Source organism: Mesoplodon bidens (genome assembly GCF_964165515.1).
Source record: "Mesoplodon bidens genome assembly, chromosome: X".
Taxonomy (NCBI): Eukaryota; Metazoa; Chordata; class Mammalia; order Artiodactyla; family Ziphiidae; genus Mesoplodon; species Mesoplodon bidens.
The window spans coordinates 97,313,496-97,332,554 of record NC_138163.1 but is presented as its reverse complement, the minus strand read 5'-3'; the positions used below and the strand labels follow the sequence as shown (position 1 = coordinate 97,332,554).

The following is a 19,059-nucleotide window of genomic DNA, read 5'->3' as shown; positions in this document are numbered from 1 at the left end:
TTTTCAGAATGTTATACTAACGGAAACACTGCCTGATTGGCTTGAAAAAAAACAAACAAACAGAGACACGATGAAATGAAGGAAGGATTTTGGACTCCCAAAATTTTACTGGAAGGATACAGGCTAAAACTACTCAGCAGCAAACATGTGCTACCCTTCAAGGGAAAGAAAGAATGACTCTGAGGACACAGCCTTGAGCCCAGAGGTAGAGCATCAAGCCGCAGAGGATTTATTATTCCCAGGCCTTGAAACTGAATGAAACTTGCCCTGCTGGATTTCACCGTTTCCTGGGACCAGTGACACCTTTTTTTCCTTCCGTTTTCTCCCTTTTGGAATAGGAATGTCTATAACTCGCATCCTATGCCTGTCCCACCACTGTGTTTTGGGAACAGATAACTTGTTTTCTAGTTCCACAAGTCCAGAGATGGAGAGGAATTTTGACTCAGGGTGGATCATACCCAGAGGCTCACTCATACCTGATTTAGATTATTTAGATAATGAGATTTGAAACTTCTGAGCTGATGATATTAAAGTCAGATTTTGAACTTGAGTTGATGCTGTAATGGGTTGAAATTTTGGGAGTATTGGGATAAGGTACATGTGTTTTTCACATAGAGTGGATGTGCATCTTTGGAGACCAAATGGTGTACTGTTGTAGGCTGAATGATGCCACCACCAAAGATATGCACATCCTGATTGCTGGAACCTTTGAATGTAACTTAGATGGAAAAAAGAGAAGGAAAGAAAAAGAAAAGGGACTTTGCAGTTTGTAGATGTGATTAAGGTAAGAATTTTGAGATGGGGAGATTATCTTGGATTATCCAGGTGACTCTAATCATAACCATAGTGTCCTCGTAAGAGGGAGGCAGAGGCAGGTTTGACAGAAAAGAAGGCAATGTGACAATCAAGCAGGTATTGTAGTGATGTGGCCACAAGCCAAAGAATGCTGATAGCCACCAAAAGAGGAAGAGGCAACAAGCAGATTCTCCCCTAGAGCCTCTGAAGGGAGCATGACCTGGCTGACACCTTGATTTTGGTCTTTTGGCCCCCAGAACTGAGAGAATAAATTTCTTATGTTGTTTCAAAATTTTTCTTATGTTTTAAACCACCAAATTTGTGGTAATTCATCACAGCAGCCACAGGAAGCTAATACAGATGGCTTAGGGGTAGGTTTGGGGTTGTTGGAAGGACTTAGGGGTATGCTTGGAGGTGATTGAGGGAAGTTTGAGGGTATAATTGGGGCATTTGAAAGTGTTTGGGTACAGTTGGAGCCATCAAAGGGAAGACTGAGGTGGGGTTGGGGGAGTCACCAGAGGGTGGTTTGGAGGTGTGGTTCTCGAAGGGTGGTTTGGGTGGTACAGTTGGAGAAAATTGGAAGATGTTTTGTGGGTGTAGTTGCATGTCCCTTAGAATCCATGGGGAGATTGGTTCCAGGACACCCCCATGTGTGAATACCAAAATCCAAGGATGTGCAAGTCCCTTATATAAAATAGCATAGTACGGTTAGCCCTCCCTATCCCTGGATGTGGGACTAGTGGATATCGAGGCCAACTGTAATTTAAGACAGCTATAGCTGTCATTGAAGAGTGGTTTGGAGGTATAGTTTGGGGCTGTAGCTGTGGGACCAAGGGAAGGTAGTTAAGGAGTATTTAGAAGCAGAGTTGGGGGCTCTCGGAAGTGAAATTTGGGGGGGCGAGGTTTGTAATTGTTGGAGAGTAGTTTGGGATTAGCGTTGGGTATCACTGAAAGGGCACTTTGGGGATATTCTTGGGATTTAGAGGACAGTTTGAGGGTAAAGTAGGGTCAGTTGGAAGGTTTGGGGGTGAAGGTGAGGACCTGGTTGGGTAGTTTAGTGAGGAAGTTTGAGGATCAATAGTGTTGTTTGGGGATATAGTTGAAGGCTGGCGGGTACGGTCTGGGATGCAGTTTAGCGGCCTGTTTTTTGTTGTTGTTTTTTTTGGTTTTTTTAGCGGCCTGTTTTGAGGTCTGGATGTCAGAGGGATTTTATGCATTATAGTTGAGGAGCTATTAGCGGGTGATTTGGGGGGCAGTGAAAGATCATTGGACGGAATACTATTCTCAGCAATAAAAGGAACAAACTGCTGGTACATGATACAACATGACTGAACCTCAAAAACATTATGCTAAGTGAAAGAAGCCAAATACCAAAAATCCACATATTGGATTTAAAAGGCAAATCTATAGAGACAGAAAGTAGATTAGCAGTTGCCTGGGAGTGGGAATGGGAACAGAGATTAAATGTATTTGGTGCCACAACTAAGACCCGATGCAACTACATTAATTAATTAATTAATTAATTAATTAATTTAAAAAGGTATTTGGGCATGAGGGATCTTATAGGGATTATGAAAATGCTCTAAAACTGGATTGTGGTGATTGTTGCACACTTTGGTAACTTTACTAAAATAATTGAATTGAATTGCATGCTTAAAATGAGTGACATTTATGATATGCAAATTATACCTCAATTAAGTTGTTTTAAGAAAAGATCATTGTCACAACAATGTGAATGTACTTAATGCCACTGAACTGTACACTTAAGAATGGTTAAAACAGTAAATTTTATGTTATAGATATTTTACCACAATAAAGAAAAATGTAATAACTGCAAAAAAAAAAAAAGAAAAGATTGTTGGAGGATGCTTTGTAATATATTAGAGTCACTGAAGAATGATTTAGGGTGTGGATAAGAGTCATTGGAAGGGGCTTCCCTGTCCCTGGTGGCGCAGTGGTTGAGAGTCCGCCTGCCGATGCAGGGGACATGAGTTCGTGCCCCGGTCCGGGAGGATCCCACATGCGGCGGAGCGGCTGGACCCGTGAGCCATGGCCGCTGAGCCTGCGCGCCTGGAGCCTGTGCTCCTCAACGGGAGAGGCCACAGCGAGAGGCCCGCATACTGCAAAAAAAAAAAAAAAAAACAGCAGTCATTGGAGGGCTTGAGGGACACATTTGGGGTCACTGGAGAATGATTTGGAGGTTCAACTGGGGTAACTACAGAAAGTTAGTGGTTATGGAGGTTTGTTGAGGACTGTTGGAGAGTCGGAGTTTGGATCAGTGGAATGTAGTTTGGAGGTGGAGAGGGTGTTGGAGGGTAGTTTGAAGTGGGGGGATCCACCTTGAGTAGTTGGGAGTACATGGGAGTTTTGCCAGGAGTGGGGTTGGTCAGTGGAAGGTTTGGTGGTGGTGGTGGTGGTGGTGGTGGTGGTGGTGGGAGTTCGTGGACCATGGTTTGGAGTTAGAGCAGGTGACTGTTGGAATTGATCTGGTGTGCAGGTGGGGGCCACTCCAAAGGTAGTTGAGAATGTTTGGGGTGGTGTTGAGGGCTCTTTAGTGCCATTTGGGGATCAATAGAGTATGATTAGGACGGTACATGGAGAGCGGTTTAGGGTCATGGAGGGTGTTTTGGGTGCATATTGGGGGTAGAGGGAGGGTGATTTGGAAGTGCTCTTCGGAGGTTAACAGTTTCAGGGCTGATTGTAGATAGTTTGGGGGAACAACTTGGGAGTATTGGAGGGTAGCTTATTTGTACAGCTTGGGTGACCAAGGAAGGCAGATTGGGGGTACTGCTTTGGGATCAATGGACAATAGTTTGGGGATACAATTTGGGAGATGATGGAGTGTGGTTTGGAGTGCATTTGGGGCACGGGAGGGTAGTTGGGGGAATTTAGAAGTGTGGTGGTGGCTGATAGAAGGCAGTCTGTAGGTAATTCTTGGGTGCTTGTTGCGGGGTGAATTGGGGTGAGGGGCGCTTGTCTGATCACTGAGGGGGCGTGGCCTCGGTAGGGGACAGCTCCACGGCCCTCGAGAAAGCGTGTGCGCAAGCGCTCCGAACTGGTTCGCTCCTGGCGCTCCCAGGGCAGGGGAAAAAGAAAAAAAAAAAAAAAGAAAAGAAAAGAAAAGAAAAGAAAAAAAAAAAAAAAAACCACGAAGACCCGAACTGGCGCCTGCGCACTTGGTCTCCGCCGCTGCTGTGGTCTCGCGCCCCGCCCCCTGTCTCTTCCCCCCCCACCCCGCCCCTCCAGGCTCGCGCTCAGCGGCGGAGGTGGCGGTTCCGCTGGGAACGGACAGACCTGAGTTGAAGGTGGGGGGCCGGGGTCCACTGCCCTTGGCCGAGCAGCTGCTACCCTCCCACCCTCCCCGCGCCCCCCGTCTGGCCCCCAGGGTTAATAGTCGCACGGCCGAACGCGGCCCACGGGCAGGGCGCGGAAGGGGAGTAGGCAAGAGCCCGGGAACGAGCTGGGGGCAGCGAGGGAGGGGCGCTCCCACCACTCTTTCAGGCCTGCACCGACCCCGCCTATGCCGCGGGGCGAGGACCCTCGGTGAGTAACGCCCGCTTGGGGTTGGAAGGGAGGAGACGGCGGGGTGAAGGCCCGGAAACGCTGACCGGCGATGTACCTGCTCGAGCACCCCCGACCTCTGACCCCGTGGTCTCCCCCTCGACCCCTGCCTTACCTGGCTGCATCTTCTTTTAACCTCGAACCCCAGCCAGTCTTGGCCCCAGGAGCTCTGGTCTGACCCCTGACCTAACCATGTTTTGGCCTGGTGTGATCCTCAACCCCTGTTTTGTACCTCTAAATCCAGTCCTGACCCCAAACCCCATCCAGCTATGTTCTCAGGATCCTTGACCTGACCCCAGATCCTTGCCTGACCCTGTTCCATCTCTGAAGCTCATCGTGCCTTGTCTTGATCTCCCCAGTTTCTGTCCTGATGCTTGACCTGCCTATTCTCTTGTCCAGTCCCTGAACCCCTTCCAGTCATGTCCTGTACCCCTAACCCCAGTCTGATCCAGGTCTGTCCCAATTCCTGACCTCTGACTTATGTACTTTCTCCCCACCCAGTACTATTCCCCGGGTCCCCCTCCTGTCTCCTGAACTCCATCCTGGCCCACCACCTTTAGACTGTCCCTCTTGCCTCCTGCCATGTCCCTGCCCCCAAACCTATGCCGTTTTCCCTTGTCTTCTCTTGGCCCATCACTGTCCTCGTTCCTATCCTCATTCTGTGCTGGTCTTTTCCTGTTCCTTACCTCCACCCTGAACCTGCTCTTTTCCCTATCCTCTTCCTTGAACCGCTGTTTTGGCCTGTCCCCCATCATGTCTTCTGACTACCGTTTTATACTGATCCTGATCCCTGCCCTCCTCTTTTGTCCCCTACTGTCCCCTACTTTTTCTCTGGCCTTTGTCCATCCTATCCCCTGGCCAGTGTCCTGGATTCTTCTCTGTCTTATCTTTTGACCTCCATCCTACAACTCTGATTCTGCTTTGTCCCTTATACCCCTTCCTGTCCTGTGTCTTCATTCTATCCCAACCCCAGGCCCCTGTTTTGCCCCTTCCATGCCCCTCCACGCTGTTCAGGTCTCCCTCCTTCGTAACACCCACTTTCCATCTCCTCTGAGCCCAGAAGGACAGGGGTTCCATTATACCGTGACCATGAACTTGGAGGTTCCACTGTACCTATTATCTCTGAAATTCTTCCCAAATGCTTCTCTTAGCATGAGCAAGAGCAAGCAGCCTTGTGGGCCCCGTGAGGCTGAGGGAGTTTTCACATGTGATTTCCCCCACCCAGTGATCTCACACAGAGCTTGCATTTCTCTCCCTGCCCCAGGAGGGCATGGAACTCTTCCTGTGCCCCCTACCCTCTCCAAGTGTGAAAGAACACCCTAAATTATTCAATGACTCTCTGGGAGTCTGTGAGGTCTGGGTCATGTTTCCAGCCTTGCTAGGTTGGGGGCTGCCCCATGTAGGGGTGGGGGACTCAGGGGTATGTGTGAGTCTTCTAGGTCATGTTACCCCCATCTCCTGGTCTTGGTCCCAGGTGCAGTGATCCCTGCTTTCCTGGCCTGGAAAAAAGTCCATCCTAGGCCAGAGGCTTCAGGGCTTGGTAGGGGTAGGATGGGGGCAGGAGTTTATCCTCCTCCTGTCAGCAGTAAGCAGTACAAATCTTGATGCTGAGTCCATCTTGATGCTGAGTCCATCCTACCTCTGTGGGGAGGTCTGTGTGTATTGGGGGGCCTCTGTTAGAATCAGGCTCATCCAGTAGTGACAATAACAACAACAAGAAAAATAAGAAGTTCTCTTACTGTCTGAATCACCTTGATTTTGAGGACAGACGGGGAGAATTTGAATAGTGAGGAAGTAACATGTCATTCAATTATGTTTTATTACTGTATTTCTCATAGAGAATAGTGAGAGTTTGAATAATGAAATATCAGACCTGTTTCATTTATCCCAAACAGGTATCCAAACCTATTAATAACAACACACACATCCCTCACTGTCCCAGTATATTTGGTACACAAGTTCTGAGAGGGAGAGTTTGGATAGTTCAGACAGTGAAAGATATTAAGTTATCTGAAGTTATTTTGTTTTTGCATTTTGCAGAGTGAGTAGGGAGAATTCAGAGAACGAGGGATAATGGCTCTAACTCAGAAATGTATTCAAATCTATCCATTTTCCTGTGCTCCAGTGGCAAGAGTTGGGATAGTAAGGGTACCGCATTATATAAATGTATTTGGTTCCTCTATTTTGCCTGGTGAGTAAGGAAAGCTCAGAGAGTGCGGGATACCAGTCCTATCTCAAAAAAGTATCCAAATCCATTCAGTTCCTGTATTTGGATAGTGAGAGTTCAGACATTTTTTCTGAATATATTTGGTTCCTGCATTTTTGATGTTGAGGAGGGAGAGGTTGGATAATGAGGGAAAACAGCTCTGTTTCAAATATGTCTGGTTTGGCAAGTAAGGAGGGTTCTATATCTGGGCGGCAAGTGGGGAGGGTTTCGAGGCTGAGGGATACCAGCTGTGTCTCAAAGTGTGTGTGTGTGTGTGTGTGTGTGTGTGTGTGTGTATTTGATTCCTGAGTTCGGACTGGGAGGAATACTTGTAATTATGTATGACATATTACATATATATATTGAGCACTTACCGTGGGCCAGGCACTGTCCTAAGCAATCTTTGAATGTCTTAGCTCCTGTCATGCTCCCAACCCCACTGTGAGTTTTATACTGCTGTCAGCACCCCCATTTTACAGATGAAGGCACTGAGGCACAGAGAAGTTGAGTGACTTGTCCAAGCAGTCACACAGCCTGGAAGTGGTGGAGCTGGGTTGAATCTCAGACCCACCACTTGCTAGCCCTATGGGAGGCCACAGGAGGCTCAGGTCCCCGCTGGGGTGGGGCTTAGAGGTGGTTGTCTTCCAGACTGTTAAAAGCTGTGGACCAGGGCAATGATGTGTGTGGGTGACTCTGCCTTGCCTGGCCCAAGAGACCCAGTTACCTGCTCTTCCCTCCTTACTCTTGCCCCAGCCCACCTCTGCCTGAGTTTATTACTGTAGTTATTAACAGTTGTTAATGATGTGGTATGAGTTTTCTTGCACTTTGAAATGTCTTCCAAAGTTACTTTGGCCTCCATTGGCTCTGTTAGCACTGTTTACCCATTTTCCAAATGCAGAAATCTAAGCCTTGAGACTCAATCTGCATTGCTGGCCAGATACACTTGTCCCTCTCGGCTCTGATTTTTTTTTTTTTGTTTTTGGCCGTGCCACACGGCTTGCAGGATCTTAGTCCCCCGACCAGGGATCGAACCCGTGCCCCCTGCAGTGGAAGTGCGGAGTTCTAACCACTGGACCACCAGGGAATTCAGCTCTGATTTTATAAACATCCCCCTTCCCAGCCTCCTTGGTGTCCCACAAGAGGTGGGAGAGACCATGGCTGAGAGGACACTCCCCACCAACACCCAGGCAGCGAAGGGAGGGAGAAGGGGGTGATGAAAGGGGCCTTTGGGTCCCGTGCCGGAAATCTCACACCCAGGAAGAAAGGTGGGCAGGGTGGCGGGAAGCCTCAGTAACACGTACACTGGGGTACACTGGGCGTTGCTGATACAGAGCAAGTTCCTCTCCAGGCTTGGCCCACCTGCCAAGTGGAGAGGGAGCTTTCCTCACTCTGCTCTTTCACATCTTGGCGTGGGCTGCTGTCGGGGCCTGGGTTGGGCTTGGGCCCTGAGGTCACAGAGCAGATGGTCCCAAATGGAGCTCAAGATGTGTGGTGTGTGCCGGGGCAGGCCCAAAGCCCAGGTGGTGGTGTGGGGTTAACAGTACATCGCAGAGACTCAGAGCCCTCCATTTCCTTGACTCCTGGCCAGAAATGCCCCAGGAGGTGGGGGGAGGAACTGGGGAGACCCAGCCTGGATGTGAAGAAGCATGAGCCCCGTTTCCCACTCCTCCTCCCATGCAGGAGTTGCCTCTGTCAACTTGCAACCCAGGACCCAGCCCCCTGAGTTCTGATTCTACCTGTTGTCATGCCTCTGTGATCAGAATCGGGCCTCTTCACTTCTGCGAGCCCCAGCTTTCATCTCTCCAAGCTGGCTATGAGGAGCTGGGTCTGTGCCATCCTCCCAGGTTTGTAGGGGTCAGGAGGGGTTAAACCACCAGTGTGTCTCTTCCGTTTGCTAGGATGATTTCTTCTGAAGCTGCAGAAGGTGGTAGGGTCCTGAGACATGGTCTCTCCTTAGAATAGTGGACCTTGTCTGTCCCAACTTGGGAAACTATCACCCCAGTGAGGGTGGGAATTGCCCTAAGACCTTCTCCCACCCCTGCCTTGCCCTGGGAGGAAAGGGCAGGGGTGTCAGGAACGTGGAGTGCTGCCAAGAGACGCACACCCGAGGTACCCCAAGTCCTCTCCTGTGCTCACAACTCCCCAGACCTCCATCCCTTGGCTCCCAGGTAGTACCCGAGGGTGGGCAGGGTCTGATCTGGATACTTGGACAGCACCAGAGGCAGTCGCCGCTCCCACGACCCTTAGCCCTTCTTCCTCAGTCCTCTGTTAGGTGTATGGGGTGAGGGGGGAGGTCCAGGCTCTCTACTTGGCCGTGCTGGACACCCTGAGGGGACTTGGCTCCAAGACAGCTCCTAAGGGTGGCCGGAGCCCTGGTGTCAGGCAGGTAAGGGTTAAAAGGTATGGGCCAGCCCAGTCCCTGGCCAGGTAGGCTGGGCCATTGCCTAATGGGAGGTGGCCTAGGCATCCGCCACTGCGCTCACCCACTTATTGCCACTACCAGCCGGAGCAGGGCCTGGTCGAGACAACTATATTTTTTTGAGGTACCTGAGGCCACCCCACAGCACCTCTCTGCTCTGGCATTGGTGAGCACCTGGGAACAACGGGCCCAGGGGCGAGGGGTGGGGGGAGAAGGGCACAGGGTGTGCTGGAGTTCCCTGTGGGAGAGAGCCAGGTCTATGTGAGAGGCACAGCGAGGAAGGAGGGCCTGGCTAGAGGGGCGAAGCCTAAAATGTCCAATTTCCTTTCCTGGCATGAAAAGCCGATTCCTTGCCGGAAGTGGACGAGGGGAAGGGATGGGGGAGAAGAGAAGCCAGCGTCCCCCTTCTCTACTCCCCGCTACTTCCTCTCCCCCTTCCTCCCGTGCAGGGGTAGCCTCTGCCCTCCTTCAACCTGGGGCCCAGCCCCCTAGGAAAGCCCAGACTGGGCTGTTGAGAAACTACTTCCCAGCACCTGCCTGGTCCTCCACACTGTTCCCCTAGAGTGAGGGCAGTGGGGGAGGACCTCTGGGGCGGTGTGGGGAACAGTCCCAGACATTGGGAGTTTGTATTTACTCCGAAGGTGGCGGGATGTGGAAATGGGGGTCCCACTGAGGTGTTGGGGTGCCATCCAGGTGAGGTGTCTTGCTTGTAAACAGTCATCACAGCCAGGAATTTCTTTCTCGGCTGTGGTGTCAGAAGGGCAGACCTGAAAAACCTGCTGGGCCCGCCTCTGGGTGTGGGGGGGTGCCCTCTGCAGCTCTCTTGCTGTAGCCCATCCTGGGACGGGACGGGGACACAGGGTCACCAGTGGGGAGACCCAGGGGCTGGTGTGAGCGTGTGTTGGGGAGGGGACTGCTGGGATTCCCCCTTCTCACCATCTTTGGGTGGGAACCAGGCAGTTCCACGACCCCAGGCCAATACGCAGAGGGTAGGTGAGCAGAGGCAGAGACTTGGGAATGGGTGTGAGCGTGTTGGGGGTGTGGAGCGTGGACCCTGCCCGATGACCCCATGACTCAGGCCCTAGCTATGTCCCCGAGGTCAGGCTGACAGGGTGGAGTCGGGGTTCCTGCCTGCACCCCATGTGGGCTTCCAGGATGCCACGAGCTCCCAGGGAAGGAAGGCTCGAGGCATCCCAGTGTGGGATGTGGGACCAATCCTGGTGAACGGGCCCACTGGGGAGGAGTTGAGGTTCCTGTTGAGGTGGAGGAAGGTTTAGAGTTCCTCAAACCCAAATGGGGGCTGGGGAAGAAGGAACCCCAGGAGCCGAGGGGCAGAGGAGGCTAAGCTGGGACCTCAAGGAAAGCCTGCCATGCCGGGCAATGTCAGACCTTGGAGGGGGGTGGTGAGGGCATGTGAGCACCTCTGAAGAGCGCATGCTGCTGCCTGGATGTGCCAAAAGGCTTTAGGGACTGACCCCGCCCCTGATGTTGAGGACAAGGAACCCCTGCTTTGTGGGAGGGGCACAGACCCCATGGGGTGGGTGGGAGGACTGCCGAGAAGCTGGTGGCACCCTATTAGCAGCTTGGCCACACCCCCAATGCATAGATGGGGAAGGGGCTTGAACCCACCCCTCCATGGCTGCCTGGGTCTTCACACCTGGCCACCATGTCGTGACAAAGTGCGAGGTAGGTGGGGATGGGACCTCTCTGGCCTCATGGTCCTCCCAGTCGCCTGCCACCGAGGTCAGGCCAGGTGGTGGGAGGTGATGTCACCTGGTTGCCCAGCTGGGGACTGAGCAGGCTGTGGGACAGAGGGAGCAAACTCCAGAGGAAGGGATGAGGGCAGGGCTGGCAGCCAGCCAAGGCCGGCTCCATGGTCAGCCAGGGTGTCTGGGGGCAGACGAGGAGGCAGGAGGCAGTCAGCTTGTTATCTGCATCTGTGGGCTCTGCCACTCCCAGTCCCAGCAGGCTGACTTCCCTGTGCCAGGTGAAGGACAGGCTGGCGTGCGGGGAGGGGCCAGAGGGGTCCTGAGGCCAAGTGAATGCTCTCCCTGCCGCACCAGGGCCGCGGGACAGAGTTGGGACAAGTAGTGACCCACAGACCACAGTCGTTCTTTTATTCACCCAGCAGATTTTCATTGAGCACTTGATGTGTGCACAGAAGTGTTCTGAGTGCCAGAGATACTGATACATTTTCTGTCCTCCTGAATATACAAGGGAGACACAGTCTTGTTTCACAGCAGTTGTGAGGGGACATAATGTGGGGGCCCACCTCTGGAAGTGACACTGAAGCCCCAGAATGTAAGAGAGAACCAGGGGCTGGAGTGGCGAGAGGTGAAAAGTGCACTCCGGACAGCAGCGGCAGCCTGCACAAAGGCCTGGAGGCCTGATGGGCTGTGAGCTTACGAGGGATTGGTGGGGTTCAGCACCTCTAGTAAGGGGGAGTGTTGGACCGGAGGGGTGGGCCTGGCTACATCTGTAGCCAAGGGCAGGTTATTTCATCTCTTTGTGTCTTACTCTCCTCATCTCTAAAATGGGGGTAATAATAATCACAGAACTGCCATCACAGGGTGGTTGTGAAGATTAAATGTGGCATAGAAGGTAACTGTTCCAGGCACCCAGGTGCTAAATAAATGCCCACTGTTCTTGTAGTTGGTTGAATCTGTACCATTAATTCTCCCTTCCCAGGCAAGACTCCTGACTGTGGCCCATGGGCCTCTGAGGAGGCATTGTAAGTCCGCCCAGCTCCCCACTTGCTGTGCTCCCACTCAATGGGAAGGGAACCAAGGTACCAGGGCCTTGACATTGACACAGATTCTGAGAGGGCAGGCCAAGCAGGTGGGCGGGGTCAGGGTACCCCTTATTCCCAGCTGGGGTGTGGGAACCTGGGTAGAGGGGGAGGTTGGCGGTGCACACCGGCTGTGCTTCCTCAGTGGCTCCCGTGCATCACTGCTAGGCCTTGTCCAGCCATCAGCCACAGCCTCTTGACAGCACCAGGATGGAAGTCAAAGGTCAGCTGATCAGCTCTCCCACCTTCAGTGCCTCAGGTTAGTATCTGGTTCCCCTCCCCTGCTCTGAGTCACCACCTGCCCACCGGGAAGGGTTGGTCCCTGGTCCCACAGCTGCCACAGGCTGCCCTGATTGCCCCCCGATCTTTGCTCCCTCTGTGTCCAGCTGCCCTGTTTGGAGAGGCTGCCCCCCAGGTGAAGTCAGAGCGTCTGCGGGGGCTGCTCGACCGTCAGCGGACCCTGCAGGAGGCCCTGAGCCTGAAACTTCAGGAGCTACGAAAAGTGTGTCTCCAGGAGGCGGTGAGGGCCGGACCCTAAGGGTGTCGGTGGGGGGTGAGGAGCAGGCATGAGGTAGGCAGACTGCGGTGGTGATGGCTGAGCCACTTGTCCGAGCTGTAGATTCCCCAAAGCTCAGCTTGCATGTCTGAGAATCAATAAAATATGGTGATATTTTGCCACCATCCCCTATCAACAATTTGAAATCCAAAAAACCTCAGAAACAAAACAAAACAAGTTAGTTCCAAAACTTGGCAGTGAAACCTGACCTGAACTGACATGGGGTGATTTATAGTTTCGATTTACCCCCCCTTGCTGTGAATGTCCACACAGTTTGCCAGAAATAATAATGCAGTTCAGAGCATGCAGCCCAGGCCCTGAATGGAATGTCATATAATATGCGGTGTACAGATGGTGTCACCTTTATAAAAACTATGAAATTCTGGATTCCAAAGCAGGTCTCCCTGCCTCCCGTGCCCACTGCCCCGGGGACTTGGGCCATCGAGGGGCTGAGAGTCTCTGCTGCACACCCACCTGGTGGAGAATTGGGAGGAGGAAGAGAAATAACAGGCATGGGTGCTGAGCAGGGCTGGGGTCCCAGTAGGACTTCTGTACCTTCGGGGGTCGTTACTGCTTTGCCACATCTCCCCAACTAACCCTTGGTAGTCTCTGACCCCTGCCCCCGCCCAGGAGCTGACTGGCCAGCTGCCCCCCGAGTGCCCACTGGAGCCTGGTGAACGGCCCCAGTTGGTCCGCCGGCGGCCGCCTGCAGCCCGCGCCTACCTTCCACCGCACCCCAATCCAGCACACCACTCCTTGTGCCCTGCCAAGGTGAGCAGATGGGCGTGCAGAGCAACATGGGGGTGGCACAGGAGCCCGGAGGAAGCCGAGAGCGGGTTGCAGCCAGGGGAAGGAGAGGCTAAGGTGAGGAGGGAAGGAGCTTGAGGGAGGTGGGTTCCAGGTCTGAGAGAGGATGCTGGTCCCTGTCAGGATAGGCCTCTCACCCCCAGGAAGACGAAGAGGCCCAGCCCTAATCCACACAGGCCCTGCCCCCAGAGGGAGAATAGGCCACCCCCAGGAGGGGCAGGCCCCGCCTCCAGCGTAGCTGGGCTCTGCCACCAGTTGGTCCTGGTGCTTGGCCATTTCCCTTTCCAACATTTGGTCCTGTCCCACCCTCCCGGGTAGGCCCCGCAGGAGCTGGCGCTCGAGGCCCTGGAGCGCGAAGTGTCAGTGCAACAGCAGATTGCGGCAGCTGCCCGCCGCCTGGCCTTGGCCCCTGAGCTCAGCGCCGAGCAGCGCCGACGTCGGCGCCAGGTCCAGGCAGATGCTTTGCGGAGGCTGCATGAGCTGGAGGAGCAGCTCGGGGACGTCCGGGCCCACCTGGGTCTCCCGGGGATCCCGATGCCCCAGCCCCTGCCGCTGTCCACTGGGGCAGTTATCACTGCCCAGGGAGTCTGCCTGGGCACGCGCCTCGCTCAGCTCAGCCAAGGTGAGCCAGGCCCTGTCACCCCACCGATGAAAGTGGGAAGGTGGGCATTGGCTAAGGGACATGGTAGAGGTGGAGTGTGGGTGGGCAGCCAGTGAAAAGTGGGAGGTAGGCAGGACTTAAGGGGCCCTACCAGTAAGACGAATTGTGTAAACTGGCTCCTGGGCAAGGGTGGGGCCCTTGGGAATAGGCATCAGGAAAGTGAGGGACCAAGCCTCTGGTGGTCTTGGATTTAGGTTAAGGTGGATGCTTGGGAGGGGTACGGGATTGCGGGGAGACGGCCCAGTGGTGTAAGGGGATGGCGCCCAGACCTTGCATTGATAGGCCGGGGTGTCCCCTTCTTACCTGTAGAGGACGTAGTCCTGCACTCGGAGAGCAGCTCCCTCTCAGAGTCTGGGGCCAGCCATGATAATGGTGAGGACCCCTGTCCCCCAAATCCGCCCATCTTTTGATGCATAGCCCCCACCCTCCCTCTTCAGCTCCTCTTTAGCCATGACCCATCCTCCTGTGGAGCCCCCATTTGCTTTGCTTCAGTCCCCCCACCCCACCCCATCAGCCCCAGTTCCTGCCTCATCCCTTAGCTCTTCCTCAGCCTGTCCTACCTGCTTAGCCGTCTGCCCCTCCCTACCTCCCTAGCCCCTGCCCTTAGCCCACAACCCTTCAGGCACCCTCCCATTGAATTCTCCCCCACTTCCTCCCTTCCACCCAGAGGAGCCCCGTGGCTGCTTCCCTCTGGCTGAGCGCCCTTCACCACCGAAGGCCTGGGACCAGCTGCGGGCAGTATCTGGGGGCAGCCCTGAGCGGCGAACCCCGTGGAAACCACCCCCGTCGGATCTTTATGGGGATCTGAAGAGCCGGCGGAACTCTGTGGCCAGCCCCACCAGGTGAGGGTGAGCCCCTCCCCTCCTTCCCCAGGAGCCAGGAGTGGGAGCTGAGCCTGGGCTGGCAGGAGGGCCTGCTGCTAGGTACGGTCTCTAACCTGGACCCCCACCTGGGCCTGCTCGTCTCTGTCTAGCCCCACACGCTCGCTGCCCAGGAGTGCCTCCAGTTTTGAGGGGCGAAGTGTGCCTGCCACCCCTGTCCTCACCCGGGGCGCTGGCCCCCAGCTCTGCAAGTAAGTGGACTCTGAGGGTGAGATTGAAGACCAGAGGAGGGAACCGGTAGTTATAACTGGGCGTGTTGGGGAGAGCATTATCAAAGGGTGTGGGACATGAAAGACTGGGCTTTGAATCTATCAGTTTTATTCTGATCGTCTATGTAGGTTGTATGAAAATGCAAGAATTTTATTTTTGTTTCAGAACTTTTGTTCATAATGCACCCTATTGCATGATAAAGAAATATAGGTAGAATATCTTTTGGAATATGCCATGTGTGTATATGTGTAATGTCACATTATAAATAAAAATTTTTTAATTGACAAAAAAAAGAGAAGAAAAGAAAGGCTGGGTCTTGAAAGGTAAATTGGAGCTATCTTGGTGGAAAAGGGGGTGGGGATTTGGGGCAGAAGCACCAAAGTTTGAGAATGGGCTTTTCTGTGCATTTTGGGCAAGTCATTTCCCTTCTCTGAATCTTTGTCTCCTCATTTGTGAAATGGGGATAATAATATCTGCCTGTGGAAGATACTGTAGGCATAAATGAGTTCTGGTTAACTTGTACTGCGTACCTACCATCTGCTAGGAATCAGTGCTTTACTTGGTATCAAACTCATTTAATTGTCACAACATCCCTGTGAGGTAGGTGCTCTTATTATCCCCATTTTAGAGATGAGGAAACTGAGACACAGAGAGGTTAAGTAACTTGCTAGTAAACTGAAGACCTGGTATTTGAACCCAGGCAAGTTTGACTCAAGAGTCCATGCTTTTAACCACGGTACTCTACTACTTCTTAAACAAATACGTACTTACTAAGTGCCTACTTTTTCCAGGCTGTGAACAAAGCAAAGTCCCCATCCTTGTGACACTTGCATTCTATGAATAGTGGCTGTTGGGATGATAGTTTTGGGTGGTTCATACACATGATGGGACAGAGAATTCAGGAAGGGTCTCGAATTCCTGGCCTAAGGTTTAAGACCTCATGTTAGAGGAGGCGGGGAGCCCTGAGAAGCACCTTAGCAGGGGATGAGGGGTCAGATGTGTTAGGAAGAGCCCTCCGCCCTCCCCTGCTAGCATTTCCTCTTGAGCCCTACACACACGTACATCTCCCTGGGAGCTAACAGTCCCAGGCACCCCCATACATTTTTAACCCCTCTGATCCCCAGTCCGTGGCAGAAGCTCTGCTGCTCTTTACATGCCACTACCTTCCACCTTTATACACACAGCTTCTAATCCTGGGCCCATTTTGGAGGTGTGGAAGTGAAGGCTCAGAGAGAGGCAGGATAGGGAGGGCACTCATCCCATCTCCCTGATATTTCTGACCCTTCTCCCATCACCCCCACCTCTGCGCCCCCAGACCTGAAGGCCTCCATTCTCGCCAGTGGTCCGGCAGCCAGGACTCCCAGATGGGCTTCCCCCGGGCAGACCCTGTCTCCGACCGTGCCTCCCTCTTCGCAGCTCGCACCCGCCGCAGCAATAGCTCCGAGGCCCTGCTGGTGGACCGGGCAGCTAGTGGGGGAGCTGGCTCCCCGCCTGCGCCTCTGGTTCCCCCTGCCGCTGGTCCCCCAGTCTGCAAGAGCAGTGAGGTGCTATATGAGCGCCCCCAACCAACTCCTGCCTTCTCCTCCCGCACGGCTGGCCCCCCAGACCCTCCCCGGGCTGCCCGGCCCAGCTCAGCCGCCCCTGCCTCCCGCGGGGTCCCCCGGCTCCCGCCTGTGTGTGGGGACTTCCTCTTGGACTACTCTCTGGACCGGGGCCTGCCCCGCGGTGGCGGCGGGACAGGCTGGGGGGAGCTGCTGCCCGCAGCTGAGGTCCCAGGACCCCTCTCCCGCCGGGATGGGCTCCTTGCCATGCTCCCAGGCCCACCACCTGTGTATGCAGCTGACGGCAGCAGCCCCCTGCTCCGCAGCAAGGACCCCCACAGCCGTGCCACCCGCACCAAGCCCTGTGGCCTGCCCCTGGAGGCCGCTGAGGGCCCAGAGGTGCATCCCAACCCTCTGCTGTGGATGCCCCCACCCGCCCGTATTCCCGCAGCTGGTGAGCGCAGCGGCCACAAGAACCTTGCCCTGGAGGGGCTGCGGGACTGGTACATCCGGAACTCGGGACTGGCCACAGGGCCCCAGCGCCGGCCTGGGCTCCCCCACATGGGCCCGCAGCACCCGCCCTTCCTCCATGCCCGCTGCTATGAGGTGGGCCAGGCGCTGTATGGGGCCCCCAGCCAGGCGCCACTCCCGCACTCAAGGAGTTTCACGGCGCCCCCTGTCTCCGGCAGGTATGGGGGGTGCTTTTACTGATGGGTAGGGGTCTCTTGAGGCAGATGGCAAAGGTGTCCAGGCCAGGGAGCCAGCTAGTCATGGTAGCTAATGACATGGACCACGAGAGAAGTAGCTGCAGCCTTGGCCCGGGGTCACTGGGCCCTGTCTGACTCGCATTAGTCCGTGGGGTCTCGGTGGAGGGGTATCTTGGGTCCTGGTAGCAGCAGTTCTTCACCAAGCTAATACAAGAATTTTAATATCTGAACAACCAGTGCATGTCAGCTGAAAATGAGCCTTGAAACTAGGGTGCTGGGAGGAAGGGACGTCCTGCGCCCCTTGCCTTTTTCTTCCTCTTTTCACCACGCCCCACGCTTGCGAGCCTAAGGGTGCTGTCCTGTGCCTGCCTCCACCTCTTTAACGAGCCTCTTTTCCTCTCTCTTTCTGTGTCTTGTCCGTCTTTTCCTCTCTCCTCTGTCTTCCCACCCTGTCCTCCGGATTCCTGCTACCCCTTCTAAAGATACTACGCGGACTTCCTGTACCCCCCGGAGCTGAGCGCTCGTTTAAGTGACCTGACGCTAGAGGGGGAGCAGTCCTCCGGTTCTGACCCCCAGACCCCGGGGACACTGGTCTGACCCCTTCTCATATGCCCCTTGTTGGCCTGGGTATGACTTCAGTCTGGGGAGCACACAGCTGACCTCGCCGAGCCCTGGGGTGTGGCTGCTCTCGGTCCTGGGGGGGCACCAATGTGATCTTCCAAGGCCCCTGGCTCCCCGTGGGCCCACGAAGGTGTCTGACACCCTGTGTCTCCTCTCACGCTGTGCTGGGGACTGGGGCCCCTCCGCCAGCTTAAAAGAGAGGAGAGGGGATGATGTAATGGGGACTCCAAGCCCCTTCCTCCATTTCTGTTTACAGTTGTGAGCTAGGTATTCACTGTCTTCCCTCAACACTAGACGTTTTATAAAAAAGGAAACTGTGATCTCGTCCTGGTTGGGTTCATTCCTGTCCCCATGACCAGCCTGTTCCATTCAGCAGCCCCCTCCACAAAACGGACCATATAGGGTCTCAGGGCCCAGTTTGGGGCAGCCAGGAGACTCCGGTGTGAACAGAACTCCCTGCCACCCCCCACTGGGGCAGTTTTTCTTGGGGAGGTGCCCACATTTGGAAGGAATGAAGTCTGGGTGGGGGGCTTGTGTTCATTTTCCCTCCCCCAGGGTGCCTGAAGGCGCCCCAGTCCCTGTCTGCCTGTCTGTGCCCGCTGCCTCTGCCCACAGAGTGAGACGGCCCAGCCTTTGGCGGCAGCCTCCTCTGCCCTGACTATCCCCAATCAGGAGGCCCCGCAGGAAGACCAAAGGGCAGACCCATTGGGTGTGTTGTGTCCTGGGATGTGGCGGTGGTGGAACCTGGCGTCTGGTAGATGCCAATGAAATCCTCAAGTGACGTCTCGCCACGGGTTATGTCACACCTTCCTTGGCTTTCCTTCCATCCACCAATTTTTAAACAAATCCACACAAGCTGTGTTTTCTATGATACCTGTCTGTGGCTTTCTGGAGCTGGGGGTTCCCCTACCCCCTTTACCTAGTGTTAAAACTTTTCTTTTTGTACTAATGGATCTGGGCCCAAGACGCTACCCACACTGGAAGGGGATTTCTATAATAAACGTGTAAACTGAACCCATGCATTGCTTCCCTGTCTGCCTTGCCTTGGGGGCCCACATCTTTAGCTAAGACTAGATAATGTATTTTTACAAGAAAAAAAATACAGCACCATGGAAACAGCCTGTGATAATGTCATCTGCTTTGGTTTTACTTGCTTTGTGACGTGGGGCAACTTCTTTGCATGTCCGTGCTCAGATTCCTAGCCAAGAGCCCTTAGTAATACAAATGCTGGCAGCAAACACTCCGTGCCCTTAACTCCCTTGTGTGTTAATGCCACCCTAGAGGTAATAGGTTCAGGAAAGGAACT

The 19,059-nt window shown here is 54.1% G+C and overlaps 1 protein-coding gene across 3 annotated transcripts; it reads left to right on the top strand.

Annotated features, from left to right (window-relative positions):
* The first annotated feature begins 3,698 nt into the window (after positions 1-3,698).
* CCDC120 (coiled-coil domain containing 120) lies at positions 3,699-18,790 on the top strand. 3 transcript variants are annotated; one of them, XM_081221498.1, is made up of 12 exons: positions 3,699-4,338; positions 8,243-8,406; positions 11,670-11,806; positions 11,938-12,028; positions 12,156-12,289; positions 12,956-13,096; positions 13,451-13,754; positions 14,103-14,165; positions 14,461-14,635; positions 14,767-14,865; positions 16,200-17,114; positions 17,615-18,790. In XM_081221498.1, the coding sequence occupies exons 3-12, from the start codon at positions 11,753-11,755 to the stop codon at positions 17,727-17,729; spliced, it is 2,091 nt and encodes a 696-aa protein (XP_081077624.1). In that variant the 5' UTR covers positions 3,699-4,338; positions 8,243-8,406; positions 11,670-11,752; the 3' UTR covers positions 17,730-18,790. The 3 variants fall into 3 exon arrangements, with proteins under 3 accessions (XP_081077624.1, XP_081077623.1, XP_081077622.1); XM_081221497.1 differs by having other exon boundaries at positions 11,670-11,712; positions 16,200-17,696; XM_081221496.1 differs by having other exon boundaries at positions 11,670-11,769; positions 16,200-17,696.
* The last annotated feature ends 269 nt before the right edge of the window (positions 18,791-19,059 follow it).